The sequence below is a fragment of the Genypterus blacodes genome, unplaced genomic scaffold (assembly GCF_046128005.1).
Source record: "Genypterus blacodes isolate CSIRO-AG114 ecotype Tasmania unplaced genomic scaffold, CSIRO-AGI_Gbla_v1 ptg000152l_1, whole genome shotgun sequence".
Lineage (NCBI taxonomy): Eukaryota > Metazoa > Chordata > Actinopteri > Ophidiiformes > Ophidiidae > Genypterus > Genypterus blacodes.
Genome location: NW_027466954.1, coordinates 109,894 through 137,642, shown reverse-complemented (window position 1 = coordinate 137,642; position 27,749 = coordinate 109,894). Strand labels below are relative to the sequence as shown.

The following is a 27,749-nucleotide window of genomic DNA, read 5'->3' as shown; positions in this document are numbered from 1 at the left end:
CTCAGCACGACTTCAATTTACCCAACAATCACTTCTAAAGATGCTTGTTTGTCTGCTTGTTTGATATCTTGATGTCATCATGTCTCCATCATCACCCCTTTTCCTCGACAAGACAAGCTATCAGGACAATAACAGTTATGTAAGACAAGATAAAAGAGAATGGATGATTAGATTAGTGAGAAGCAACAGTGGATGTTGTCCAAATCATCATAGCAGAGCTGTCGGCTATCAGCATTTATCAATCTATGATCAAATGCTTTGACTGTTTTGATCAGCCTCTCTCTTTAAGTCATCAACTGTAATCCACTCAGTGTTAACCTTCAGCCCATTCATTTGATACAGGATCAAATTTCCTGTAGGATGTATCAGAAATATGGTTTATCATTCTTATAAATGAGTAGTTAAATTTTCTATCAACGTCACAAACTAACTAACTAATGATATTTTACTCCGCAGTGCCAAGCAGATCTTCTTATGTGATGATTAGGTTTTGATGTTCATGAACCTTTTACTGTGTTCATGGTAAATAACATGACGTGACATGACGTGACTCATCTCCATGTGTCCAAACGTGCACTCAGTTGTACACCCAGAGGATCCTCAGGCTATACACGCATCACTATTGTACAAACTGGGTCAAAGGTTGAGAGTATAGATACGAACACAGTCATCTAAAGACGGTGAGTTTATATGTCTATGCAGTATTCATCACTTTTAGGAGAAAATAAACCAAACAAAGAGATTGGCTGAGACTAAGCGGTCCTGTTTGTTTGTGTTTGTATATTGGTTGGTTGGTTGGTTTTGCTATTCTGAGAAAGGGATCGGAGGGGGAGAGGGGCGGGGGTATGTAGGCGGAGAAACCAGGCGGAGGAACTATAAGTACAGAACAAGCTCCACCTTTATGTTCATAGTATTCGAGAACTGAAATCAGCAAGGATTTTCACATCGATTAACAGGTAAATTAATTTATATCTTTATTATATTCCACTTCTGAAACCCCTCTCGTGTGCAGACGATTGAAATAGGAAGCTCCGGTGCTGTTTACTGCCTCGTGTTTGTGCGCATGATGCAAAGTGATGGGCTTGATTTCGTCATCTCAATGGAGAATCAAAGATGTCGTCAATAATAAGTCGATCCATTGTTTAGAATCAATTTTTTTTTATTGCACGAGGTTATATCATAGTTTTATGGAGGATAGAGAGAGGCGATGGAGTTTCTGACATGTTTCTTCAGGTTAAACATACTGTAAATTTTAACACGACTCCGTCAAGCAACCGGCGCCAACACAAACAAGGACATCCAGTAGAAATGAAAATGTATCTAATTGTCTTTAGCACATAACCAAACATCGACATCGGTATTGTTTGCTTGATATTTAGACATAATTAAATGCAGGATATGTTATTTGACTGTCAATATATTTCAATGAAATGTAATCCTTTTATAGAAGTCATTGTACTCGAATACATTTTCAATCAGATTGGGTGATGCTCTTATTGTGAAGGCCAGCTTTACTTCCGCTAACATCCCCGTGTCTTTGTAGCTCGACGTTTGTTCAGGTGACGGTCGATATTTCGCCAAACAACGGTAGAATCTGTATCAAGTAAACATTTTTTCGTTATTTCAACTGTTAATTGAACCCTAAGAGATCGTTACAAATGTTGTTCCCGCTCTCAGATGCTCGTATAAACTAAGCTAACGCAAGCCGGTGACGTCAGGGAAACCGCGTCTAAACCGGAGTGATGAGTTGTACTTCCGTGGACTCACATGATCCAATTTGTTTCTGCTCGTTTAGGCTGGGAATTACAAATTTACTGTACTTAATCTGTATTCATCTATTTTTTATTCAATTCTTATTTATTTTGCACCCATTAATGATGTCCTTTTCTCCTCCAGACACAATTTCTTCAACCGCTATAGCCTATAAACGAGGCCAAACATGAGTAAGGACGCAGAAGTTGACATGAAGGAAGTGGAGCTCAATGAGATGGACCCTGAGAAGCAGCCCATGACGGCTGATGGCCAGTCAGGGGGCGAGAAGAACGGCACCGTCATGCTGAAGGTTCCTGAAGAAGAAGTTACCTTCACCGGGCTGTCCAAAGAGGAGTTGATGAAGGTGGCAGGCACTCCGGGGTGAGATCTCAGAGCGGAATACAAAGAAATGTACTTGTGGCAGTGTTTTGAAGCTGCAATCGTTCTAAAAATGTCCCCCTGGTGCTTATGTGCTCAGGTGGGTGCGTACTCGTTGGGTGCTCCTGGTGTTGTTCTGGCTGGGCTGGGTGGGGATGCTGGCCGGAGCCGTCGCCATCATCGTCCAGGCCCCTCGCTGCAAGCCCATCCCAGACATGAACTGGTGGAACGAAGGACCTCTCTACCAAGTCAACGACGTGAATGCCTTCTCTCCCAATGGAATGAAAGGTGAGTCAAGTCTAGTTATATTAATAATGTGTACATTTGTAGCCCATCAAAGTAACGCACACACCAGTATGTAGCACTCTTGTAAATTTGGGGGATGTGTTTGTTGTCCAGGTTTGTTGTGGTTACTCGCACTCCCAATTCACGAGGGATCAGTCTGCTGACGAGGTCTCTGGTTTCCTCAGCTCCTCTTGGCGGCTGTGAGCTGGCTAGATACCAAACTGCTGACTTGGCTGACACAGTGATTCATAGTCTAAAGGACATAAAAACCTCCCACGTCATCTCTTTTACTGCGAAGATTTGAGTCTGAGGTTTAACCAACCTGCTAATGGACAATCTGGTGTGTGATAAGTGGTCTGTTCCAATCCAGTCTGGTGCTTCTTGAAGCTCTTTTTTCACACTGCTTAAGTGCCGTCTTTAGGCCTGCAGGGAGTAGAGAAGGAGCAGGCAGGGAAGGTGCACCGGAGTACCCGGGTATACTCGGGTTTCCAACAAGCAAGGCAGCATTCCAACAGCCTCAAACACGTGACTTGGTGTTCACATGTAGGAGAACAGCCTTGTACTGAGACTTCACATGGCTGACAGAGGGTGTGGAGGGAGGCATTCACATGCTCCTGCCTAGAGTCAACACAAGGCCCAAAGAACAGCAGCATTCATCCCCATGTTCCACCTCTCCCTCCATGTCCCCCCCCCCTCTTACTCACCCCCTGACCTTTGACACATTAATTTCTGTCTCTTGCTGATGTGAATTTCATGCAAAACGGGCATTTCATTCTCCCACTTCCCTCTTTCTGCTCTGTAGAGTTGGACGAGAAGTTGGAGAGTGTGAATAACTTGAAGGTGAAAGGTCTGGTCCTCGGCCCCATGCACACCGTCCAGGCCAACCAGGCGGTCACACTGAACATGCAAGAAATCAACCCGACCCACGGAACACAGGAGGAGCTGATGAACGTGCTGGAGAAAGCCCACAAGAAGGGTGAGAAGCCCCAGAAGTCACAAACCATTCAAGTGTAGAACCTCAAATCAACATTTTTGGTTGAGCAACTCTAAGCTCTTTCTTCTTTAACTCTGCTCTTTGTTGGTCCTCAGGCATTTCTGTGGTGTTGGACTTGACCCCAAACTACCTGGGAGGTGATGCCTGGTTCAGCACTGGCGATGTTCCAGACGTGCTGGAGAAACTGGCGGTAGGTCAAAACGCTACAAACGCACGCAAATCTATGTATCGCAGATCTGTACAGAACTAATCACCTTGAAAATTGTGTCTCGATCTTCAGTCATCCTCTTATTAATGTGTTGTTCTGAGTGTGGAGGTCCAAATAGATCTGAAGACGGGCTTGTTCATTGGACTTTCGTTTCTCCTCAGGCTGCAGCAGATTTCTGGCTGAATTTGGGCATTGACGGCATCAAGGTGTCGGACGTGAATGTTGCTGCCTCGTCTCTCTATTGGTCAAAGCTGAAGAATGTCTTCAACCGCACTGAAGAGACCAAGAAGAGGTAATAATTGTAGCTCTCTCCCTTTCTGAGATTCTTCAGTTTGTGTTGGAAGGTTGTGCAGTAACTTTAGAGGCTTTACGAACTGACGGTGGGTTGGAGGATGTTGTGTCCTGAGGGGAGGCAGAGATTAAAAGCATTCCAGTCCAGCAGGGGGATATGGGGGGGGGGTTGGGTTAGAGTCAGAGGGCCAAACACTGAATACACTCACAGGGAATTGAGGCCAACGCTGCACATAGATGGTGCTAAAGCGACACCTTGTGGAGTGGTTGAAGAAGGACAATAAAGTGTTCTGTGACATTTCTGATCAACATTTCAGCTATTTTCCTGCTCAACGTGCCACATTCTCTCCTCAGGGCTCTGCTGGGTGTGGTTAAAGGTCTGTCCGCTGTAGAGGTGCATGAGCTCGTCAACACCACAGGAGTGGATCTGGTCCTATCTGACCTGCTCAGTGCTAAAGCTACAGGTAGGCTGAAATGTCCTTAAATCACCTCGGTCTCAGTAGACTAGACTGTGCCCCCCCCATGTCGGGATGTTCCAGCTCACCCGGTCCTGCTTGTGTTCTCCTTAGGTGTAGACCGCGCTCAGGACCTGGACAGTCTCCATTCTATACAGAGGAATATTGGCTGGGGACTCGGTGCTGCCAGTCAAGACCAAATGTCCAAGCTGGCAGGGACTCCGGCGCTGATGCGTCTCAACCAGCTGCTGCTGTTCACCCTGCCAGGCACCCCGGTGTTCACCTACGGAGACGAGATTGGCCTTCAGGCAGAGGTAGACAAGAGAGTAGACAAGAAGGTGATGGAGGAAGATGTGTGTGACGGGGTGTGTAACCTGTGTCCTCTCCCCTGTTTTGTGCCTTCAGGGTGCAGGATCTCCCATGATGGTCTGGGACATAGAGAAGGAACCCACAGAAGGACAAGCTGTGAATGAGACAGTGGAGGTAAGGGTGTGTTTGGTTGGACGTTCTCTGAATACCTGAACGTTCCTTCGTGTTTAACAAAGCTAATACAAATACATGTTTCCCCGCCCCCAGGCTGAGAGGAAGGAACGTCTGGCTGTTAGGAAGTGGTTCAATTCCCTCAGTGAGCTCCGAGGCAAAGAGCGCTCTCTCCTCTACGGGGAGTACTCCCTTCTCCAGTCCTCCCCCACGACCCTGGCATACCTCCGTCTGTGGGATCAGAGTGAAAGATACATTACCGCAGTCAACTGGGGATCAGAACCTGCGACAATCACACTGACTGCACCAGGTAAAGTGGAGCAGAGGGTTGGGGGACGGTGTGTGTGTGTGTGTGTGTTCTGGTTGTATTCTTGTTGTCTGACCCCAGTTATGTTTCTTCCTGCAGCTGGGGTGGAGTTACCTGAGACGGGTAAAGTGAAACTGTCCAGTGATCCGGAACTAAAAGCAGACGCCTCGGTCAGTCTGGAGAAAATCACCCTGGGACCCGGAAGTGGAGTCCTGCTGCAGTTCCCCTACCCGGGCTAAAGGGGGCGACAAACCCCTAGAAAAGCCATCTCCAAAACATGAATCTAAGATGAATGCAGGTCCATAGGAACGAGATGGCAAACGCAGGACCTGCTTTTTGTTTGTTCTTTTAGTTTGTTTTTTATCATTTGTTGAACTACCTGTCACTTGTTTCATTCAGGATAAGAAGTGAGTCAGAAGAAAAACCAGTGCAGAGGAAAGAATGTTTGCCAGTACAAAACTCAGTCCACACTCGATACCAGATGGTTTTATAAAGCCAAATGTGTTTTAGTCTTTGTGGAGACAACACTTTGTTAGACGTGCACTCGTTACGTGAACCTTTTTAATTTGTCCTTTTTATTGAATATCTTGAGTCATTCAAGCTTGTGTAAGACATTCCATTCTTGTTCTATGGGCATTTCTTTAGCCGTGTGTGTCAGGATTGTTTTATTTTCCATATCAGGACATGATCTCATATCGATGTCACACGGATTGGACTGCGGTTGTTGTTGTTGTTTTCTTGTTTTTGCACTGAACAGCACAGGAAAAATGAGTTAAATAGAGTTTGGAATTGTTGTAAAACTGCACCTGACTGTCGCTGAACTAAACAGGAAATAAAAACAAAAGTTCTGCACTGACGGCTCCCTGGTGTGTGCGTGAGTGTGCGTATGTGTGTGTGTAGATAAAATGCACTTTATTTGGCATCTCCAGGTGTGAAAGTGTGTCACAGATGTTGACTGAACGTCTTATTTTATCAGGCTGAAATCGGCTTTACAGGTGTGTTATCTTACACGACTATTTCTCTAAATTTAGATGTTTCGCTACTGACGAATAGCTAAATGTCTAAATTTAAAAATGGTTGTGTTGATAATAAGGCCTTTCTTCTTTTAGTTATACTGGAGAGAGAAAGTCAAACATTTAGCAAAATACAATACCTGTTTATGTAACGACCCAGATGTAGAGATGTTACAGGACTGAAACACGGGAGGGAGAAGGAATAACAAATAAATATGGGGAACATCACATTACTCATCATATGCTGTATGAACAACAAAGCATATTTGTTATTTAATTGGTCTTAAACTTCTCAAAAACTCCCGCCTGTGAGCTGGAGCCACTTACACTTAAACACCAGATCACTTTAGAATATCAATCACAAATGCACTTTATTTTATTGTTGTTAGTTCTTAGACTACGTTTGATTTATTAATGTTGATCTGATGTTTCTAGAACACAAAACACTGTACCGTCTTTAAATTTGCCCATTCCTCATCTGAAACAGGCATTTAAAAGCAGGTTCTTGTCAAATATGTCGAGTTTCTTGTCATAAGAGTTTCAGGGTTTTGAGGCAATTCAGGGCCGCCGGGGTTCTGTGGTGTCACAGGGGAGGTTTGAAGTTGTTGATACCGGGAATCGGAGCTTGTTTCAGCCGCGCTCCTCTCACCCCACGCCGCTACGAAACCCAACCACCGTCTCACCCCCTGTCATGCACACTCATGACTAACTCTCAGTCTTACTGTGACACACACATACAGCCTTTACATCACATGAAACTACATGACCTTTACAAAGCTTTGAAGGAGAACATACACACACACACACACACACACACACACACAGGTATTACTCTAATGTGTAGTCAAAGGGATTTGCTCCAGCGCCTGACATCAGAGGGTAAAATCTGATTTGAGGACATAAAGGTAAAGTACGTGAAGATATTGTAAAATGTGTCACTGCATCTTTAAAACCATTTCACGCACAAACCAATCAATTCTCTTGTTTGTTGCATTCAAACATTTGTGTCACTTTACTCAGGTTTACACAATCAGACTTAATGAGTGTTGTTCTGCCATTGCTTTCTTGAACTTCTGGGCAAATGAGCAGAGGAGTGCATTCACGGCCTTGCTCAAGGGCACTGCAGCTCCAGTTGTGGAGCGCCATGATAAGCACACAAATAAGTGTGTGAGTGTGTGTGTGAGAGAGAGAGAGAGAAGTGTGTGCTGCCCTTTGTAATCAAATAGGCTGAAAGAGACCATAAGAAAAAAGGAGGAATGAGGGAGATGAAAATCCACCCACTCAAACTGAAAATGTGTGTGTGTGTGTGTGTGTGTGTGTGTGTGTGTGTGTGTGCGTGTGTGTGTGTGTGTGTGTGTGTGCAGTCAAAGCCACACACTGTTTTCTCTCCCCGCCTATGTCGACTTGTTTCCAGCATCACTATGACACAGCCTTTGAGATCATGCTCATGTATGCTAAAGAGGCACACACAGACACACACACATACACACACACACACACACACAAGTGTATGAAATCCTGTATCGCAATGACTGTAAGAACAGCACAGATCGTCAATCTCTTTCTCTCTCTCTCCCTCCCTACCCTGTAGCTCGCTCTCTCGCTCTCTCGCTCTCTCTCTCTCTCTCGCTCTCTCTCCCCTCCCTCTTTCTTCCACACATGTCTACAAGCAGTCTACACACACACATGACTTTGACTTCCACTGACACATCGCTCCTTGCAAATGGCAACTTAACAGGTAAGAACACATTTCACTTTACTCTCAGTGTCTCCATTAAAGCTTACACTCAGGAGGAAGATTTCAAACCTACAACCTTGCCTAGTGCAACTTAACCCTGGTTGGCAACATTAGCAGGCAAACAGACACATGACCCCTTTGAGTCCCGTTCATCTCTGGCTGGTGTCACGGCTGCATCACAGTCACTCAATGGAACTTAACTTTGTTTACTTTACCTGGATGCACTTAATCCCTGATCCCCCTTAAACCAGGAATCAGGAGACGTACAGACGTGCACCCTTAAGGAGATCTGAACCCTTATCCATGAGATTTGATTCACTCATTCTGAATGACTTGTGAGTGTGAACACTACTGTTGTTACCTGCACCCTGGCCGCTTTTACACTAAACAAGCGCCCCCTAAATGTTTGTCTCTCTAAGCTGCAGATCCAAATTCCTCCCCCACACCCAAAGGACAGGACGAGTCACACCTTGTTAAGTCAAAATTGTAAATCGATTTGGGATCCGTCGCCATTTCTGTGCTCCCTCGACGCGACGGTGACCTCCTTTGACATCTGGAGTCAGAATGAGAGCAACAACTTATTTATGCGTCTGCACCAAAGATATCTATAGAGAACAGTGACGTAAGATAGCAAACCGCTTAAATACAAAGTATTCACACACACTTTTGCATGCAATCCATCGCAGTTCATCCTAGTTGCTTCGGTTTCTGGTTTCAATCTTTCCGTGTATGTGTGTGAGATTTCTTGCTTGAAATGAAAATCCATGGTTGGGAAACATGAAATAAGTGATGTGCATATTCTGTTCTTTGTTTACATCCTTGTATGGCTTTAGGTCAATGTGGACGTGCAATAATAGGCAATCAATGTCTCTCTAATGTATATCTGCGAGAGAAAGGTTTGTACTTTAGTCGCCATTTAATGTTTCAATCCACAGTTTCAATGAACCTAGAACACTGAAACATAGGTTCTTTATTTAGTTTATATGCAGTTGTGTTGTATTGTATGGCTTCAATTTTTTACAAAGCATTTTCTTGATATTTCTGTTTATAATCGCTGCAGTCTTCTGGCTGTTCGATGAGGCGATCCAGTGCAGCGTCACGGTGGCCTTTCATCGTTTTCTGATTCATCTTCGTTTGGCAAAATGTATCTTGATATCTTGAAGGGAGAGAACAAACATATTTCTGGGTTGATCTTCATTTGCGTGCGTCTGAATCAGCATCATCTCAGCTTCAAATGAAGCAATGCGTTACTCTGCGTCATGCACAAGCAGCATTATTCCGTATGCGGAGGCCAAACTCACCTCATGACCCTGAGGTAAAGATGTACTTGTTTGTCAGATTTGTCTTTTTTCATTGAGATTGTTGCATCACTTTGGATGAAATTTACAAAACAAGAAAAACTTCCTAAATCATTTTCTAAAATTCTTGGCTCTCCTCCTGGATCTGAATCCCAATAATAAAGACAAACCAATCAGCGCATGTGGTTGAAATCAATAACAATAAATAGGGGAAACTGTGACAAAACAGCTTCACTAGTTCCCTTCATTAGGGCCGTTTGACATTCTATGTATTAACAGAGCACGAAAAATGCTTTAAACTTACATCATCACCTTCACTTACAGCAGGAATTGGAGTTATTACAATGGTGAAGAGTTTAAATAGCAAGCTGCTTCTGCCACTGATGGACAGCTGCACTGATGAATAGATTTTACATTCATAAGCTGCAAACGTGTTGGAAGCAGGTCTTTTCATCATTTCATCATCATCGCATTGCATTGAAGCATCTGCATGCAGTTTCCAGCCTGGCGTTGACCTTTTAATGACACGGCTGTATTCTTCTTCTACCTGAGAATCTTTATTTCAGCTCATATTTTTACTGAGTAAGTTAGAGTTTGTATGTTGATAACATTATAAACAAATCCTTCACTCCACTTGCAAAAGAAATTGGGAGTAAATTTCATTTGGTACAATTTTCAGAAATCTCCCCTGATAGTTATAACGACGTTGTTCAGCTCTGTATGCGTTGTGCGTTTGTGTGTCATAACCTGCGTCTCCAAACTCAACATTAGTGTGAAAAGCAACGTAAATGACGTGGTTTACACTAAACCTGCACGCATTTGCTCTCTGGGACCCTTGTGACCTTTACTTAAATACACTGAAAGAAACTGTGCTTTGGCTTTGTGAAGTCAAATGCCTTATTTAGTTGTAATGCGATGATGTGATAGTAGAAATTTTACTTAAATATTGGACACCATCATCTTACTGTGTTCTGCAGCTCTGTGCTCGGTAAGAATCAGTCTGAATCAAATATAGAATTTCATAACTGTGAATAAATAGCTCGGCTTATTCATTAAAGTTGAAGCGTAGTTGTTGGCGTATGAAGATATGAAGATCAGGACTTTGCTCTGATTTGCTGTCCGACGGTGCTGAATAGCTGACGGATAGATAAATGGTCTAAAATCCACATAAAAATGGCCCAGTTTGGAGCAGTTTGGAACCCTTTGCATCACTTTGGCGCTCTGCATGTGTCTGCATAAGTTGGAACAACATTTTTGACTTTGTCATAGGAAAAATGCTCCAGTATCACCCAGTATATGAAATCATTTACCAGACCACCACCGCGCACTTTATAGTGGATTCACAGGTCTGCGTTTTGAATGAAGACGGACATGCATGTGTGTGTGTGTGTGTGTGTGTCTCCTCAATCTCTTGTGGCCTGTTGCTTTGTATTTCACCGATCAATTCTCCAGAAAACCATCAAGTTCCCTTCTCATGCTATGGAGCTCATTTGCCGTCTAATTTGTCCAAACTCACTGCCTACAAATGGATGAAGGTTGTGTCAAAGCTATTGACCATATGTTTTAAATATTAAATATTAAATCAATGTACCAGAGGCTCATCCTGATACTCTACAACACTAAGACTCTCGACTGTACCTCGTTTCTGTAACTGTGCAACAGACGGTGCAGATTAAGGAGTTTCTCTTTGTTTGATTTCAACCTACAAAGCCACACAAACATACATCACAAACAATCATCTAAATCTATGAATACTCTGGTTATGTGTTTGAATCAGAAGTTGAGATAACAATATCATCGTCTTGAGCGACAAATCCCTTAGTGATGGACAGTTGCGAGCGTACTCTTCAAGCGGTGCTGTTCCATGACACGACGCGTTCCCGTGTTCATCAGGCCGCTTCATATGAAGCCGCTCTACTTCCTCCGTTTCCTCCCGTCACCGTTTCTTTACTCACTGACGGAGCCGAATAGAGAAATTGGCAGAAAAAAAGTCCGAAGGTGCGTCTGTCTGTCGTTCCCCCTCCTCTGCTCCCGTGGGGTTTTTTTGTTGTAAAGAATTTGACAGAAAACGAGAGCAGCATCTCCCCCTGCTCACTCCTCCTCATCACTCTTCTTCCATCATCTCACATTCTTTCTTTCACACTCATCTCATCGGCATTATCTCAAGGTTTTAGCAAATGAATGCAGAAGACAAAGATGGACAAACTACACACAAACTTAAATGACTTCCGAAAGACTTTACCGCTCCTTTGTGACCTCTGTGACCTTTGCATGAAGACGGCAGCCCCTTGGCCTTTGCAGGATAATATGTGGTGTGTGATACGCGTTAGTATTGTTTAGTTTAAATCAGGAGACATTATGATGCCACTTTATAGGGAGATCATTCATTCATTTACAGAATTAAAGTTCAGAGCGGAGCCTGCAAAATGACATCTGAAGCCTTTGATATCATATCCATCTTCACTCACGTTTGTATGTTTGTTTGTTGGCTAGAAAGGACGATGAGGAGACGATTTAGATTTGACTTTACCGACCAGGAAGGAACTCGAAGTGAAGCAATGAAGTCTGATGATCATTATAGCACTTTGCTCCTTTTTTACACCGTATTTCAGCAAAACCAGACAGATTTTTGCGAGGGCTTGTTGGAGTTTGAGGCCCACGCAAGTCATTCGTGGAATCATTTTTTTTCTGGAAAGAAGCAATTGATTGACATATTTAATTTAATTTAAAAAAGGAAATCTGAATCCCAACATTGAAAACTGAAATACCTGATTAACGTGAGTAAGCTGCCTGTCAGTCTGAACTGCAGAAGGCCAAACAAACTAAATGTGTTGATTTCTCACAAATGAAGGGTTCATAAAGGGTTAATTTTACATTTAAAAGCAGAGATCAGATGCGGTGTGATAAATTCCATCCAGCATCCATTCAACTATCTCTACAATGTTAATACTAGTTTAGAATATGTTCGACATTAACGTAAGCTAAATGTGATGTTCACCCTTACATCAACCACCTGATATCAATTACATAACCACTGTTAATCATCCCGTATGGTAATAGTGAGGTTACTGTGTCAGACTATTAAACATTGTAATGCTGAGGTTTCCAGTTATGATATGCAGTCGTACTGTACAAGTGACCTCAGCATTAGCATGTCCACCTACACACACACACACACACACACTAACACACACACTATTCACTTTTCAGTCCATTCATGCATTATTTCTACAATTTTACACTTATATATGTCTTTAATCAATGACTCAGTGATGTGAAGAAGCAGTGTGATGAATGTAATGTTGGCAAATTCAAGATGAATCACAAAGGAACCAAACTTCCAGAATATGACATTGTTGAAGAATTAAACTTTATTCATAGAAGCATGAACTCTGTTGTTGATGTTTGGTTTCATGATACCACATAGACAACGTTTCCATTTTATGGGAACGTTTTTTATTTCGGAGAGACGAATAGAACTTTTGACTCGACTGCATTCATCTGAATCTGATCGTTAATGTAAAGAGAAACCTGCAGAGTGATGCTGCAGTTTTTCATATACTTTGTCATTATGTGTGTTCATTTGCGTGTGTGCGTGTGTGTGTCTGTGTGTTAGTAGGTGTTTTAAGGTTATATCATTTAACCAAGGTGTGTGTATGTGTCTGTGTGGGAGGTAGACAAGTGTGTGTGTGTGTGTCTGTGTGTGTGTGTGTGTGTGTGTGGGGTGTTCAGAGGGTTCCCTGAACCTCATCATTTATCATCCTTTTCCTTCCTGTTTCATTCTCTTTCACTTCCTGTCAGCTGACTCAGCTGGAGAATCTTGATCTGGTAAACATCTACGATAATCACACACACACACACGCACAGACACACACACACCTTTATGAGATATTAACTTTACACTGGAAAACAGGACTTAAATGTATATTAAGTTTAGATTGACTTCTTTGCTTCCCTCTCTCTTTCTCTCTCTCTCTCTCTCTCTCTCTCTCTCTCTCTCTTATCTCTCTCTCTCTCTCTCTCCTCTCTGCCTCTCTCTCCCTCTTTCTCTCTCTCTCTCTTGCTCTATCTCTCTCTCTCTCTCTCTCTCTCTCTCTCCTCTCTGCCTCTCTCTCTCTCTCTTTCTCTTTCTCTCTCTCTCTCTTGCTCTCTCTCTCCCTCTCTCTCTCTCTCTCTCTCTCTCTCTCTCTCTCTCTCTCTCTTTCTCTCTCTGTCTCAGAAGTAACTTCAGTACATGAAAGGAGGGGAGTACTGAGAGGGGGCGGAGCAGCAGAAATGAAGGCAGGGCGAGATATGCAGTCAGAAAAGTAGAGATCAAACGAGAGGAGAGATACAAAACATGCCAACGAGCGCGAAGGGAGGAGAAGACAGGATAGAGAAAGAGAAAACAAAGTTAGGTGCGGGCAGAGAGAGGGAGAGAGAGAGAGCGAGAGAGAGATCAGGAAGGGCAAAGAGGCAGAAAGCGAGACAGATAGAGGGAGGAGGGGGCAGAGAGATAAAGATAGCAGAAAGGAGGGAGATCCGTCATCGTTTGTTTCCTCAGGATGTGGTTACCACGACGACGAGAGGCGGAGGCATCATTACCCGCCGGTCCCCTCTGACACCTGCAACCGTGTCTGTGTGTGAGTGTGAAAGTCAGGGTGAGAGTATGTGTGCGTGTTCTACAGTGACTAACTGAGTGTGTGTGTGTGTGTGTGTGTGTGTGTGTGTGTGTGTGTGTGTGTGTGTGTGTGTGCAACCACTTTGTGCACACTTCAAGTATGTTTGAGGCACTGTATGCGTGAGAGACAGTGTGTGTTATCTGCAATCGAGAGAGAGAGAGAGAGAGAGAGAGAGAGAGAGAGGGAGAGAGAGAGAGAGAGAGACAGAGAGAAAGAGAGCGAGAGAGAGGAAGGACTTTGTGAGAAGCTGAAAATCTTAAAGGGGGAAATAATCAAACACTCACAACCGCCCAACCGAGCGCATAGGAACCAAAAAAAGAACAAATGATGAAGAGAATGAGAAGAACCAGAGGCAGAGAACATGAACAGGGAAGGACGAACCAATGTAAAAAGGAAAATAGATGCCAAAGACGGGTAAAAAAAGACTCCAAACATGTAGAATTGTCTCTTCATATTTCCTTCATCTTTCTCTTTCTGACTCACTGGCCTATTTAGAGCGAGTGTGGTCTCAAGAAACAGAGACAAGAAAGACTGACGTTTGAATGTAATGTTAGCATCTTGAAGTTCACCTTGAACACAGCTTTTGTGTAATTTTACCATTTTAACATAGGAAAGAAAGTGATTTTGTTGTACAGGTTAAGTAACTGTTGACTTGATTCTGGAGCGGCAACCTGCATAACTCTGTGCGTGTTTGTGCGAGCCAATGCCGACACACATTTTGCGTTTGCAGTACTGGTCCAATGTGCAGCGTGCAGTTGAATGCCTCATGCGGCCTGTGGGGCCCTTAAACACGCTGTGCTGTACTCTACAACTTTACTCTTCTGGAGTTTTTTTTGCCATGTCAGCATTATCTGTGGCAGGAAAGAAGCAGATGCAGGTCACTGCTTCAGGATCTCGACGCTCAGGCCTGCTTGTATTAGAAACTTATTAAGATGAATTTTATTTTATTTTATTTTATTTTATTTTATTTTATTTTATTTTATTTTATTTTATTTTATTTTATTTTATTTTATTTTATTTTATTTTATTTTATTTTATTTTATTTTATGTTATTTTATTTTATTTTAATTTCATTTTATTAAGCTTTTTGGTCATTTTACATGTGTTTCATCCTTGTCTTTCTCTCTCTCTCTCTCTCTCTGTACAGGCTGTCTAGCCAAACGTGCAAAGCTATGGACGAGCGTCCCTCTACCCACACCTTCCCTAACTTCCACCACCATCACCACCGCACCTCCTGCCACCTCCCCCTGCCCAGCCTTCAAAGCCCTGAAATAGGGTACCCGTCTGCACAGTCTCCCCTCGACGGCCTGGAGCAGTTTGAAATACAAGGGGAAGAATCCACAACCTCTTTCCCAACTTCAAGCACCTCTTCAGGGAGAAGGAGGGAGAGCGGCGGCGGCGGTGATATAGATTTCACAAACATTAGTGGCTATGATGGAAATGCAGGTTTTGGAGGCCATCTTGATGGAGAGCGTGCTTTAGGGGGGCATTTTGCTGACAGTTGGTTTGGCAAAAAGGAAGAGGTGTGGGAAGATGGGGAGAACGATGTTTTCTACTCCAGGAATTGCAGCAGTGACGATGCAGGCAGTTGCAGAGCCAGAGCAAATTACAATAGTTACGGTCACCTAAGCTGTGAGGCCAGAGAGGAGCCGGTCTACAATAGAGAGGTGTGCAGACGCGTGGATCACGGTAGACTAGATTCAAGAGTGAACAATGGTTATTTAGAGGGAGAAGATTTTGGATCCAGCAGTGGCTCAGGTGAAGATCCACCTCCCTCAGCAGGAATGGAGCCTGGGCCCTGGCTCAGTTTTTCCCCCTCAAATCAGGTTCCGGGTGTTGGGGAGAGTAGGTGGAGAGGTGAGACAGACCTCCTCACATTGGCTTCAGGGTGCCAGCCTCTTGGCCTCAACAGTGGCACGTACACTCAGAAACTGGACTCCTTCTCTGACGCTTTTCCCTCCCACCGAAAGAGAGGATTCCCTATGTATTCCGGTGGGAATGCCTTTGGACTGGTTTGGGAACATGGGGTGGGACAACGGGAAAATCCAGGATTGGTTAACTCAAGACAAAGTTGTGCTTTTGATTCATTTCCCTCTCCTCCTCCGGCTGCATCTCACCTCATGTCCTCCGTTCTAAGTCCTCCTCCCACACCGTTACCTCCTTCTCTCCACTCTCCCTCCAAAATGGACTCTCCCAGTGCATTTGGAGGAACTACACATTTGGTTTCTCAGGGGGGAGAACCGCTTGGTATGCTCCAGTTTTTCCCATCCCTTCCTCAGGCTGTGCCATCTGTCCATCCCTCTGGGGTGATATGGAAGCTTCCACTGCTGACTACCTGTTTTCCGCCGTTGTCAGGTGATCCCAGTAGCAATGAGAGCAACTCACAAAGTTCCCATGGTGCTGACTACAGCAACATTACAGGTAGGGTATTTGTGTGGGAAACAAAACAAATCAAATAAAGGTAGAAATACTTCTTCTCATTGCTGATTTTACTTTTCAGGTCCACAAAACATCCTCCAGTCTCCAGAATCATCATTCATCGCGTCCTCATCCCATCGTTCACCCCTAAATACATTAAGAGCCCCTAAGAATACATCACTCCATTCCTCATCCCTTCACCTCCCAGTTTGTCCATCTCAGCCCTCTGGCCAACATTATGATGTAATGGATCAAAGCGCTCCACGTGTGGCATCCCAGAAAGTGAAGAATGGACCCCCCAGCCTCATCCAGTCACAGCCACAGGTACGACACGGCTGCCTTATTTTGTGATAAAGATATTAAGGTGCCATCCAGTTTTTGGTTGCTAAAATGTTTATTAACCATTATTCTTACAGCACCAAGCCTCGCCGATCTACACTGGCACTCCATTCCCCAGCATCCTTCACTCTGGCAGGGATCAGCGGTGGAGCCAGTACACTCCTCATCCTCTCCTCAACCCGGTCCGCAAGGGGGCGGGGCTCTACTCCTCCCTGTTGTCTGCCGGTCACAGAGAAGAATGGACATCGGGTGGAGATGAAGCAGGCGATGAAGCAGCGTTAGTGAAACGGTTCTCCTCCAATCTTCCTCACTGCAACAAAAGGATCCTCCAAAGCCATGCCATCATCTTTACATGGTGTAACTAAGTATGTTTTCTGTTCTCCAGGTGTATCAACGTGGGTCATGATTTCCAGGCGGAAGTTCCCCCTTGCCTCCTGGAGAGGGAAGGAGCAGATGGAGAGTCACCAAAAGAACAGTTGCTATGGAAACCATGGGATGAGCTGAATAAAAGTCCCAACTTACAAGACCAAGGTCAGAGGCTTTGCAAAGCTATCCCCAAACAAAGTGTGTGTGTGTGTGTGTGTGTGTGTTTCAACACAATGCCATTCCTCCAAACTTTGTCCAGGGCCGATCATGAATGTTGTCACAGTTGTTGATGACATCATTGACACAAACCCTACCCTGAGAATCAAGAATGACATCATGGTTGACACACACAGTACAGAACACCCTAGAACAGTAGGGGTGATGTGTAGGGTTGAGGTGAAAGGTCAGGGGGAGTACGTGACAGGACGGTCAGTAAGACAAATTGAACGTTTACATTGAAGGTGAGGAAGTCTAGGGTCAGAAGCACCCAAGGGCCCCAAGGTGACACACATACATATTCGATTGGATTTTTGTAGCCCTGTGTGATGGAGAAATCCTTGGTGGGGGAATAAGAAGAAAGTCAAGTGTAGTTTTGACTTGTATTGTTGTGTTCTCTATGTTGACACACAGTGGAGAAGCTGTTGATGATGTGTAGTTCTAGCTGTCTACCAGGAGGAGGCAATAACACAGAGCTGGCTTTGCACTGCCTCCACCACTGCAAAGGCAACTTCATGGTGAGGAATCTTCCCATCTGGACTTTTTTCCTCTTCTTTATTTACGTTTTTATTCCATCATTTTCTCACCCATTGGTATTGAGCGATTTCCCCACAGAATCATTGCATGCCTCCTCTCCTCTCTTTGTCCGCTTTGCTTCCTCCCCCCCTCCTGTCCTGTGCAGGCTGCTCTGGAGATGCTGCTGTTCTCACAACCCTCGCCGACTCCAGACTACCACTATTCTGGTAAACCTTCCATCCTTCACCTCCATATAATTACTTACTTACCCTTACGTAACTCCCACAGAAAATTCACACTAATGTTTTTCCTTTCCTCTGGACCGCCGCATGTGCACAGATTTTCTTGATTGTTTCACCTGAACAAGCCAGAAAGCTTTTTTTAGGGTCTGTGGCCTAGTTGGTTAAAAGGCCACAAAGAGACCCAGTGTTCAAATCCCAGCAGGGCCTTTAGGAGCTCAGGGGGGAAATGTATCTCGTGTAATTTCAGTCTTTGCATTTAACATTTCCATGTGTTCAGCAATATGGGTCTGCCTGTTTCTCGCTCCACAGGTAGTGATGTGTGGACAGACAGCGAGAGGAGCCTCTTCAGTGCAGCTCTGAGGACTCATGGGAAATACTTTTCACTCATACAGAAAAAGGTAAAAAATACACCTTATGGAGTCTACAAAGTATATGAAGTCAAGCACTCATCTTCAGTGGTCCTGCACTTCACTCTACTGGCTTTTTACTATTTCTCCAAAATCCTGTGTGTGTGTATGTGTGTGTGTGCGTGTGTGTACAGGTCAGGACAAAGACTGTGTGCCAGTGTGTTGAGTTTTACTACCTTAGTAAGAAGCTCCAAGACATGCAGAAAAAACAAAAGGAGGAGGAGGACAGAGACAGACGGTTGGAGCAGCAGAAGAATGTAAGAAATTAACTTTGAAGCAGTCAGTGATTTATGGCTGCCTTGCTCAAGGACATGGCACTGAGGCCGGCTTTCCCAGCTAGTTAAATGATGTAAACTCTGATTACAGACGGCCCAGGAAGGAAGTACTTGCCAAACTATGGCACATATCTTGATTGGGGTCAGTGCAGCGCCCCCTGGTGGCACACTAGATCAAATTCTCTGGGAATTTCTATGGAGAATCAAAACAATTTCTTCGCCTTTTGCTCTCCATGAGGCTTTTCTGTGATTTGGTCGGTGGATATGTTGGTCATGTGGTACTTGGTACTAAAAGTTTGAGCCAAATGCGGAGGGCAACTTTCTCTCAATGACATCACTCTGTTTCTGCCATTTCCTGCTCTCACATTACATCCTTTTTAATGTTTACTCTTTGGTTCACTGCCTCTTGTCAGTGTCATTCTCTATGTATAAGGATATAAAGAACAAGGGTTAATAATATTATAACACCCCCAGAACCCTTTGTGTCTTCTTGTTAGGGAAGAGACTTTGTGCAGTGTTGTGTACTCATTTTAATGGATTCCATCTTTTTGTGGTTTGGAACGCAGTTGAGCAGGTTTCTCACAGAATGGAAGCTTACGATTGGTCCTATTTTTGCAGGTGCCGCCCATGTCTCAGCCAATGAACAGACAGTTTGGACAGCAGGAGGCGGTTCATGTACCCGCATTGGCCAGCTTCTTCCCCTGCAAGCTGTGTGGCAAGTGAGTAGAACTAGTCCTGCCTCCAACATATGGTTTCTATTCTAATCACTTCCCTAACCTGTTCTCTCTCTCTTTCTCCTCCTAATGAAGAATGTTCTATAAGATCAAGTCTCGTAATGCTCACATGAAGATCCATCGCCAGCCTCAGGAGGACTGGGCAGACAGGCGGCTGCAGCAGCAGCTCCTCACGCAACGTTTGTCCCTCAACCTCCCCACCACACAAGCTCCCACCCCAGGCAGAAATCTGATCTCACCCCAGGCTCTGACTCCGATCTTCTCCTCCTGTGGCCTGGATGTAACGTCAAGAAATAACGTCAATGCAGACAATGTCCTTAACGCCGTCTCTGGACTCCGTCACAATAATGCGAGTAGCCTGGATCACAGTGCTGTGATAGCAATCAGCAATGCCAACGCTCATTCAAACTCAATCCCCATTGACTCTGGGGATTCTGGGCTAAGTCAGAGGGAGCCCACCTCCATTATACCTTTCCACCAGTCCTGGAGCTTGTTTGGACACAACCATGACCCCACAACCTTCTACTGTGAGCCGGAGGGGAAGGAATCTCTGGGAGCTGAGACAGGAACAGGGAAAGACCCAATAAACTGGCAGTAGCATTTAACTCGACCACAATACGACCACTCAGGTTTATCTGTCGCATCAAGATCCTCAAGATCTATTTTGGGAGTATTTTTAAACAAAATATAATATAATGTTTTTTTCTGACTTGTTTTGTAAATTGTGTACTTAAATGTATTTAAATGTTTCTTATGCGTTCAGTATTTGAATAAAGTTTTAGAATTTTGTGGTTGTTTTTTTTTTTTCCATTTTTGTGAAGTAGGCTTAAAAACACATACATGTTCACACACACACACACCCTACACACACACTCACACAGCTTATTCTAAGGTTTGATATAACACTTAATGGACTAATATTGACTTTGGTAGACCATCTCCTCCCTGACTGCGCCTACCTGTGAGCCCAGAGATGATCCATTGATGGTTAACCACAGCCTTTTGTGTGCGCATGCAACTGTGTCTGGGGCAGATAGATTCAGACTGAGCATAGTATGATCTGAAATACACATGTACACACAAAAACATGTAAAGATGCATGTGTGATGTGACATGCAATGATGGGCCTTGTATTGACATCTTGCATTTAAAGCTCTTTCATAATGGATTATGCCTGAAACATGATTAAATCTTAGGAGGAGTTTAATCCAGTGTTTAAAATAACAAATGACTGTTTTGGTTCAGTATTGTTGATAATGAATCTGGATACAAATCACATATGGAGCCATGAAGTTGTGTTTACATAAAGGTCAGTTGTAATCTTATCTCACAACTCAAGCGTTCATGCATTGGAGCAGGTGGTGATCATTCTTTGGTCCTCTAACTTACGTTGCTACAACTGCGATAACAGTGTTTGTATTTGTGTGTGCACGTCTGTCTGTTCATGTACAAGTACTGTACAATATGTCCTTGTGAGTTATCTGTCACGTCTTCCAGTGAGTGTGTGCTTCATTTTGATTTTTACGAGTGACTACTGTTTATAAGTATGTGTAGAAGTGTGTGTGCGTGTGTGTCTGTGTGTGTGCTCCCCTCGTAAAATGGTCTATAAAATTGGCTTGTCCTTTAAAACTCCTCCTCCCCCCGTTTAGTCCAATCCCTACTGTCTGTTACTAGAATTACCACATCTGAACTACTGTGCAATATCTACTTGGTAATTGTGCTCCCTCTTTTTGTTTTTGTGAATAGCCTCCTATCCAAAGAGTTTGAACTTACCATAATATTCAACATTCTGATATAACAGTGAAGGTGTGCGGCTGGTATGCATTTCTCACCCCCTAATTGGAGGAGGAATACTGAGGAAAATGAGAGGAACTGCCAGACTCTGAAGACCTCAATGTGGGCCTTTCAGAGAGAGAGAGAGAGAGAGAGAGAGAGAGAGAGAGAGAGAGAGAGAGAGAGAGAGAGAGAGAGAGAGATAGGACGGGGGAGAAGGAGAGTACAAAGACAGAATAGACAGAGACATTACTGAGCAGTTGGCATTCATACTGAGCAGCTTTTTTGCCAGCTGACTGAGCTGATACCCTCACCCTCACCCCCGGCCCACTCCCGTTCTTTCATTTCCAACATTTCCTTTCTTCCTGGGTTACTTTTAGACCAGTAGATAAAAAAACAACCCTTTGAATCTTACACAACTTTAGGACTAAGCTTTTTAATTGTACTGTACCAAGTTCAACAGGACTTCTCTGGTGAATTTGATGGCAGGAGTTTCCAGTGTTCTTCTGTGTTCATTGTCTTGTCTTATGCCCTTATCGAGCCAACTTAAGTTTCCATTATAATGGTGCAGTAAACAGGAATATCCAGTATCCATAATATCCACATTATTCCCAGGGCCTGGACTGAAACAGCTATTATGACCTTCACGTTAACAGATAAGAAGCTTTATTTCTCACAGTTCAAACTTGCTGTCTTTCAGGGCTACAACAGGGAAAACGCTTTGACAGTTTGCACGCTTAAGCAACTATGAAAGTCTAAGAACAGAAGTCATTTGGAACTACTAGTTTAAACAAAGTCACCTGGCCATGCAAAGGTGCTACCTCCTCCTCTTCCTCTTCCTCCTCCTCCTCAGAAGGATAATAGTGAGAATTTCCTTTTGCCGTGTTCTGCAAAATAAGTGGGAATAGATTGAAACCTACTACCATTGACATAGTTTGAAGTTGGGCTCTGTTATATAATGATTGGCACAGACATGACATTTTTAAGGAATTTTTCATTTGTTCATTGCTCTTTTGCAGCAGACATTTGACAGAGTGAAGAGGGAAAAGTACCTAGAATTTGAATTTCATGATAAAATACTGTGGTTGCCATGGACTATGATGTTCACAGATGACATTGTGAGCTGTAGCGAGGGTAGGGATCAGGTTGAGGAGAGCCTGGAGAGGTGGAGGTGTGCACTGGAGGGAAGAGGAGTTGTGAGGATGCAAGGAGGAAAGGTGGCAGAGGGGGTTGAGTTTATATACTTGGGGTCAACTGTTCAATGTGACGGAGTTTGCAGGAGATAGGCGAAGAAGAGGGTGCAGGCAGGGTGAAGGGGAAGGTTTACAAGACGGTGGTGAGAGCGGCTATGTTGTGTGGTTTGGAGGAGGTGGCACTGACGAGAAGACAGGAGGCGGAGCAGAGGAGGCAAAAGGGAAGATGCCAAAATTTTCATTGTCAGAGATGAGGATGGGCACGATTAGAAAGGAGTGTAATAGAGGGACAGCCAAGGTTAGACGGCGTACAGAGGCGAGTTTGTTTATGGATTTGGATGGTTTATTGGAAGAAGGATGCTGAAGGTGGAGGTGCCAGGAGAAGAGGAGGATTATGGATGTGATGAGGGAGAACATGCAGGTGATTGGCTCAACAGAGGAAGATGCAGTGGACAGGAAGAGACGGAAACAGAGGATCTGCTGTAGTGACTCCTTACAGGGGCAACCCAGACAAATGTTAATGTATTTTTTTCATATCCATTATTTTCAAATAATGTAAGAGATGTGTTGTTAACTCATTTGTCCATGTCTGTTGTACGTGTTCATTTAGTTATGAGCAGGGTGTGTGTGATTAAAATGTACATATTTAGTTTTGTTCAGTAAGGAGTAATGAGTTCTACTGTTAAATGAACAATTCTCTCAAACTAATAATGTGTTAAAATGTACTAATTTGACATAATTTTACCATTTAATGTTAATATTACTATTTGTTCCAATGTCAGTCTGCAGAAGTTTGAACAGAGATGCTGTCTCATACACAGACATTCTCTGTATATTGATATCAGCTTGCTGTAATCAAAGCTCATATTCAAGGTTTTTCTTTTCAAAATAGGTGGTGTAAGTAAGTTATGAGGGCTGTAGAAGCAGGAGAACACTGAGTCATTGGCTCAAGTTATCTGGAAGTATAAGTGCTGACCTTATTCAACACAATCTCACACACTTACAGACAGCTTGTCTGAGGGAAGTTTATGTTTTTATGAGTGTGTATGTGAACCAAAAGAAGGATGAAATGAATCACACCCTTTGGTGAGATTGCTTGCAGACACACGGAGAGGATTTGAGAAATAAGGAGTGAGGGAAACTGGAAATCCATAAATGAAACAAGCACAAAGACAAGCAAGGAAAAGTGAGAGTGTAGTAACAAAAAATGGGTCAAAGGTCAGGCAAATTATGAGTCATCGGTTGTAACCAATAAGTTGATCCTCCTGTAGCATTGATTGTATTTTATCTTAGAATGTTGTTGCTGACCGCCTTATTTGGTGAGGTCTGATTTCTTTGATCATTGATTGGCACATTCACATTCCCAGGCGTAAATCTGACAGAGTTTGAATATGTCCTCTTTGGAATGTCATTGACACAGACTCTGTTATCAGGAACAGATAAGAGAACAAACACAAATTGAGAAACAAACATGTAAATGTCGACCTGTTGGGTCTGCATTTGCGTGGTGCGTGTTGCTAAACTTCTGACTCAACGTCACTATATTTGTAGACCAGGATCTTTGATGTGATTTATCATTTATTTTTGTGATCTGTCTCATGGTAAGGAGCTGAAATGCCATGAATACGACATAAACACAAACCTGATACTCTGATTTCTTGCTGTACAGCTTTGTTCAGATTTTATTGTGGGAAATAAATGGAATATTACAATTTTAACAGTTCTTATTACCCTTATGACATATTTCCCCCTGAAACGAGGTCAAATTAGCATAAAGACAAGAGTGAGAGGGAGTTGAGAGTGACTGTGTGTGTGTTTTGTAGCTCCCTTGAGAAAAAGGAATGGGTGTCCATTGTGCACTTCACAAAGAATGACAACAAAGAACCATTTTAAGAACCTGAAATCAAATGCCTCCTTTCTACCCTTTTCCTGTCTGCTTCCAGTACATCAAGTCTCTCTAGTTCTGCATTTAAAGAGGTTTTCTTTTTGTTGCAAAAACAGATCTCCATTTAAAAACATGTTAAACTTATTTAACTATTGTTAGTTTTCAATTTCATCCAACTTCAGTTTTATTTACATTACTGGGATTGTACAATTACATCAACAGACTAATCTGTTTTTGCAAATGAACTTCTGTTACCGTTTGTCTTTCAGAAAGGCTTATGTTGTGCTTATGTTTACATCTATTTTGCCCAAAACAAAACACTTCCTACTGAATTCATCCCAATGGAACCTGTGGGATGTGTGTTACAAGAACGATACTATATTACTTGTTCTCTGTATGAGAATGTGTTTATGACAGAAACAATCTTTATTTCACCCTGATGAGCCTTATATCTAGAAATGTTTCACCGTCTTTGTACAAATCTTTATACTGTGCATACCGATAACACTGTTTCTGCCCTTTACTGTGAAGAAATGAACCCTAACCACATTCAAGAAAAGGTCAAAACACTCAATAAAATACAATAAAATAAATAAAGTAAATAATACAAAGTGCATAATTGTATTGAATGACATGCAATAGAAATCCAGACAGACTCATATTAATCCTTAAAAATCTAATTTCAGTCCCAATTCCAATTCTCTTTAAAGTGTACCGCGTCCTGTCATGCGCTCTGCTGTGATTGGCGGAGAGGAGATGGAGGCGCGTCCTATTGCGTCATGTCAAAGAGAGAGAGAGGGATTAGAGTTTAGAGAGAGAGCGAGACGACAGAGAGAGAACGAGCGAGAGAGATTAAGGAGGCTCGCGCAGTAGCAGACTCATTTACCCGCTAGACGGAGACGGACGGTGCCAGCTGCTAGCTAACTTAGCCGCCGTAGATAGTTAGCACCTAGCTTCAGAGTCGCTGCCGCTTTCTGGCATATGAGAGGCTGAGCAAGTCTGCGTGTGTGTGTGTGACAGCGTGCGTGTCGACGTCCCGAAGTCGCTCCTCGTGCGTGTGCAAGAAGTGTGTGTATGCGCGAGCGGGGCACGACTATATAAACCCCTCATTCACTCTCCCATCCTCTCCCGTGTTGTTGAGTGTGTGTGTGCGCGTGTCAGTCTGTCTCGGTGTGTGTATGTTTGTGTGAAATAGGTTAGGAAACAAACACACAGTTTGTGACAGTCGACTGTTTACATTTGGCGTCCGGTTACTTGACAGCGGATTCACTTCATTTACAGAAACAGCACCAACATGTGAGTACCTACGGGTGTGTGTGTGTGTATAAATAAGATGTGCGTGTGCGCGCGCTCGTGTGTATGCGTGTAGTAAAGCATTGAGTTGTTCTGTCTGAGCGTCCTGAGTTGCTGCATGTCAACGTGGTGAAAGCTGTTGGCTCTGTGGGTGTGTGTTGCTAACAGTTGCTAACTTGTATGTGTGAGACAACAAAATGAGCTCTGTGTTGGAGGCTTGAATCTGGTGAAAGCTCTGTCAGGCTCTGTTAAACTGAACTAAAGTTGAATTTGAGAGTTTACATGTGACCTCCGCTGTGGTTTCCCAAAATGAGGCCCGAGCCCCCCTAGGAGTCAGAGTTTGTTGTGCAAAGTCCTTAAATTAGGGGTGTTAAATTTATTATGTGTAAAGAAGCTGGTTGGTTAAACTAAAGTTAACTTAAGTAAAGTCTGAATGAATTCCAACATCAGCTCTGTGGCCCTTCAAAATAAAGTGGAGGTCACTCATACTGACTCCAAAGCTCCACAGTGTTGCTGTCAGAGTTTTACTACCATTGCCGTGAAATCAGGTTGTTGTTGTGCAAAATTGGTTGCAAGGTGCTTTTACACACATTGTCCCCCCCTCTGGATCTTTTTAAATAATATACAGAAAATCTGGCAAATCTGTGTTATTTTGCTGAATCAGCATCTTTACAGCTACAAGTTTGTGCTGGTTTCTTGTTTCCGGTCTTATTTGTTGATGTGTTATTGTGCCTGGTCTCATGTTGTGCTACAATCCCAAGGGACCACTTCAAATCTGCAGGGTGTAATGGGATGTGATGCGATGCTCTATAAGACAGAGTTTAATTTGGGGTGTTCTGGCTTTTAACAACTGATGATATAAAGGGTGAAAAGCACTGCAGCAATTGAGCAGGGCCTAGTTCTTAACCTGTGCATATGTATGGGAAAACATCTTTTATCTTGCATTGTAGGCTTGTGTTCTTTTATGCCTCACATCAAAGGCAGGTGTGTGTCTGCACGTTATCACCGGCCTGATTCCCCCCCATTGATTCTGTGTTGCAGAATCGTTATCTCTGCTCTTTCACCTTTAAACTTTCCTAAGCTAACATATGTATGTGTTTGGTAAGAATCATTTTCCTGCGCAAACTATATTATTTATCCTGAAGCAACCTTTACTCTGTTCCAAACAGTTGGAGTAGAGTCTGCTGTCCTATCCCTGAACTCAGGGGCCCAGTTTGAGATGTACAGTAATAAAGAGAAGTAAATGGTTGGAAATGGTTGAGCAACTAGGACACATACTATATTTTCTTATCAGTGATGCAGATGCTTCCTTGCTCCCTTTGCATGAGCTTGGACTCATCTTTAAAGAATCCCAAACCAGCCACCAACACTCGGTTACCTTTACAGATGATACAAACTCTCTTGGCATCTCTCTCTAACACTCTTTAGAATCCCATGAATTTCTGGGAAAGGAAATTAATTTCTGAGACCAGAAGCAGCAATCAGACAGACGGCCTCATCTCAGCTGTTGTAATGGAAAGATCAAACAGAAAGTAAAGCTGCTCCAAATGTTCTCTTTGCACCATTGAAGAGTTTGAGCTCACCTGTGTATCTACTGTAGGTCTCAGAGTTAGTACATTTTCCCATGAAGGTACATTGTGTTGAGCATACAGCATGTCCAGAAATGGAAAACAGATTGATTGAAAATTCATCTTGCAGTTTGACACATAGAAGTTACCGGTCTCTGGTTCTCCGATTTACTCCCCTGAGCTGTTGATTCCATCCCCATGGAATGAAGAAAGAAAAAAGTCATTATTTATGCAGTATATGCTGGGAAACACTGGACCTGCTGTTTGTCATACCACCATGCTGACTGTCTGAGAGGATTTGTGGGAGATTTGTCTAAATGTGAGTGTAATCGGCCAAACTGGGAGGCAAATAGTAAACAGAGGACCAAGACAGAGGTCTCATTGTTGAGCGTGAGCAGCGGCCCAGAGGCTCTGACCCCACACATTCACCTTGGCATGGATTATTGTTCTGTGTTCTCGCATTATTTCAGAGGCATTTCAGAGGGGGCTCCTGCTTGTTCCTGGTTAGCTTGCTGTCATTGCAGGAACAAGTCAAAATCTCAAACAATGAAGCCACGTTTTTAAACAGTCCCCTGGACTCACCTTTTACGAGAAACTTCTGTTCTCTTACGTACGCTTCATAGGTTTACAGCTATTGTGCCCAGGAAATGCATGGGATTAAGGA

General features: G+C 43.4%; 3 protein-coding genes across 9 annotated transcripts in view; all 3 read left to right on the top strand.

Moving 5' to 3' along the window:
* The first annotated feature begins 865 nt into the window (after nucleotides 1-865).
* LOC143012682 (amino acid transporter heavy chain SLC3A2-like) lies at nucleotides 866-6,002 on the top strand. 2 transcript variants are annotated; one of them, XM_076165947.1, is made up of 11 exons: nucleotides 866-956; nucleotides 1,897-2,133; nucleotides 2,231-2,418; nucleotides 3,218-3,391; nucleotides 3,505-3,599; nucleotides 3,779-3,909; nucleotides 4,263-4,372; nucleotides 4,478-4,677; nucleotides 4,769-4,846; nucleotides 4,940-5,153; nucleotides 5,250-6,002. In XM_076165947.1, the coding sequence occupies exons 2-11, from the start codon at nucleotides 1,940-1,942 to the stop codon at nucleotides 5,387-5,389; spliced, it is 1,524 nt and encodes a 507-aa protein (XP_076022062.1). In that variant the 5' UTR covers nucleotides 866-956; nucleotides 1,897-1,939; the 3' UTR covers nucleotides 5,390-6,002. The 2 variants fall into 2 exon arrangements, with proteins under 2 accessions (XP_076022062.1, XP_076022063.1); XM_076165948.1 differs by lacking the exon at nucleotides 866-956 and adding an exon at nucleotides 1,566-1,587.
* Nucleotides 6,003-7,821: 1,819 nt separating this feature from the next.
* Nucleotides 7,822-20,159, top strand: LOC143012689 (uncharacterized). 6 transcript variants are annotated; one of them, XM_076165959.1, is made up of 12 exons: nucleotides 13,520-13,819; nucleotides 15,008-16,107; nucleotides 16,216-16,281; nucleotides 16,361-16,602; nucleotides 16,695-16,906; nucleotides 17,003-17,148; nucleotides 17,614-17,717; nucleotides 17,882-17,942; nucleotides 18,267-18,355; nucleotides 18,499-18,621; nucleotides 19,258-19,358; nucleotides 19,449-20,159. In XM_076165959.1, the coding sequence occupies exons 1-12, from the start codon at nucleotides 13,539-13,541 to the stop codon at nucleotides 19,969-19,971; spliced, it is 3,048 nt and encodes a 1,015-aa protein (XP_076022074.1). In that variant the 5' UTR covers nucleotides 13,520-13,538; the 3' UTR covers nucleotides 19,972-20,159. The 6 variants fall into 6 exon arrangements, with proteins under 6 accessions (XP_076022076.1, XP_076022074.1, XP_076022072.1 ...); XM_076165961.1 differs by lacking the exon at nucleotides 13,520-13,819 and adding an exon at nucleotides 7,822-7,901 and having other exon boundaries at nucleotides 15,008-16,281; XM_076165957.1 differs by having other exon boundaries at nucleotides 13,522-13,819; nucleotides 15,008-16,281.
* A 4,890-nt stretch (nucleotides 20,160-25,049) lies between these two features.
* Nucleotides 25,050-27,749, top strand: part of LOC143012594 (pyruvate carboxylase, mitochondrial-like) — a gene marked incomplete at its 3' end in the record, with an annotated part of 91,913 nt that continues 89,213 nt past the window's right edge. The window contains exon 1 of the mRNA XM_076165802.1: nucleotides 25,050-25,520. Within this exon, the coding sequence (XP_076021917.1) occupies nucleotides 25,519-25,520 (2 nt within the window). The remainder of the gene's footprint in view (nucleotides 25,521-27,749) is intronic.

Coding starts and splice junctions, on each gene's coding strand:
- LOC143012682 (XM_076165947.1), top strand. CDS start 1,940: ATGAGTAAGGACGCAGAAGTTGACATGAAGGAAGTGGAGCTCAATGAG. Junction 4,373..4,477: donor GCTCAGTGCTAAAGCTACAG/GTAGGCTGAAAT, acceptor TGTTCTCCTTAG/GTGTAGACCGCGCTCAGGAC. Junction 5,154..5,249: donor AATCACACTGACTGCACCAG/GTAAAGTGGAGC, acceptor TTCTTCCTGCAG/CTGGGGTGGAGTTACCTGAG.
- LOC143012689 (XM_076165957.1), top strand. CDS start 13,539: ATGCCAACGAGCGCGAAGGGAGGAGAAGACAGGATAGAGAAAGAGAAA. Junction 16,603..16,694: donor TCATCCAGTCACAGCCACAG/GTACGACACGGC, acceptor TTATTCTTACAG/CACCAAGCCTCGCCGATCTA. Junction 19,359..19,448: donor CCCTGCAAGCTGTGTGGCAA/GTGAGTAGAACT, acceptor CTCCTAATGAAG/AATGTTCTATAAGATCAAGT.